Genomic DNA, 981 nt, shown 5'->3' on the forward strand with positions numbered 1-981 from the left:
TCTGTCCCCATGAGAATTCTCTCAGGAAACCTGCCCATCAATCATGCAAAAGAAAACGGTGCATTCCATCTCAAGGTCTCCTGTCAAAGTAGTAATTAAGAGTGTGGCCCTGAGCTCAGATCCAGAAGTTGCTACTCAGGAGCCATGCCACCTCAGACATTCACCTCCTCCCTCTCAGCATCTATTTTCTTATTTCTTCTCCCATCCCTCGCCCCCACCCCCCACCCCACTTCCAAAGCCTTTATTGTTTTAGAATGAGATGGAGAGCTGTGCCCAGGCACCCGTCAGTAACGCTGAAAGGGGCCCTAGTGTACCCACCTGCACTCATACACCCAGTCATGGGTGGTCAAGCAACTCCTCAGGCTAAAACCCTAGGCCGATCTCTTTCCCAGCGCTCTCCACTGAATCACTGCTGCGACTGATGTTTCTGCCAACTTGAACTTGGAAATCTCTTCCAGTGGTACCCAGCTTAGACTCAGCAGGATTGGTCTATCCCAGCATCACTCTGCCTGTTTTCACTACATTGAGCCCCTCCCAGACCATGGCCACCACAGGCCCTGAGTTCATGTACTTCACCAGCCCTGGGAAGAAAGGACGGTCTTTCAGGTCAATGGAGTGCTGTTTTAGGCGTTCTTCTGAAGCCCGAAGGAACTTCAGGGCCACCAGACAGAACCCCTTCTGCTCCAAGCGCTTGACGATGTCATCCACCAGGTCATGCTGCTCGCCATCCGGCTTGATGGCAATGAAGGTGCGCGGGAGGTTGGCCATGGCTCGAAAGCCATGGGAGAAAAGACACTATAGCAATCACCAGCCCCTCTTTTCTCATTTCTATATTGTGAAAAGTACTTGTCCTTCAGGGTGTGGTGGGGATGGAAGGAATATGTGAGGACATAGTCCATCATGGCGACGAAACATGTAGCAACTAGTCACGGCACGTCCTCAGTAAGGACGGAGAGGGAAAGACTGGGACCCTAGTCCAAG

At 51.9% G+C, this 981-nt stretch overlaps 1 protein-coding gene across 1 annotated transcript; it reads right to left on the bottom strand.

Moving 5' to 3' along the window:
• Positions 1-435: 435 nt before the first annotated feature.
• On the bottom strand, positions 436-768 carry LOC311597219 (nucleoside diphosphate kinase B-like; the record flags this gene model as incomplete). Its single annotated transcript, XM_084781435.1, has 1 exon — positions 436-768. One exon carries the CDS (start codon positions 766-768, stop codon positions 490-492), a length of 279 nt encoding a protein of 92 aa, XP_084637561.1. The 3' UTR covers positions 436-489.
• Between the last annotated feature and the right edge of the window lie 213 nt (positions 769-981).

The sequence above is a fragment of the Acomys minous genome (genome assembly GCF_964271855.1).
Source record: "Acomys minous genome assembly, chromosome: 5".
NCBI classification, from domain to species: Eukaryota; Metazoa; Chordata; class Mammalia; order Rodentia; family Muridae; genus Acomys; species Acomys minous.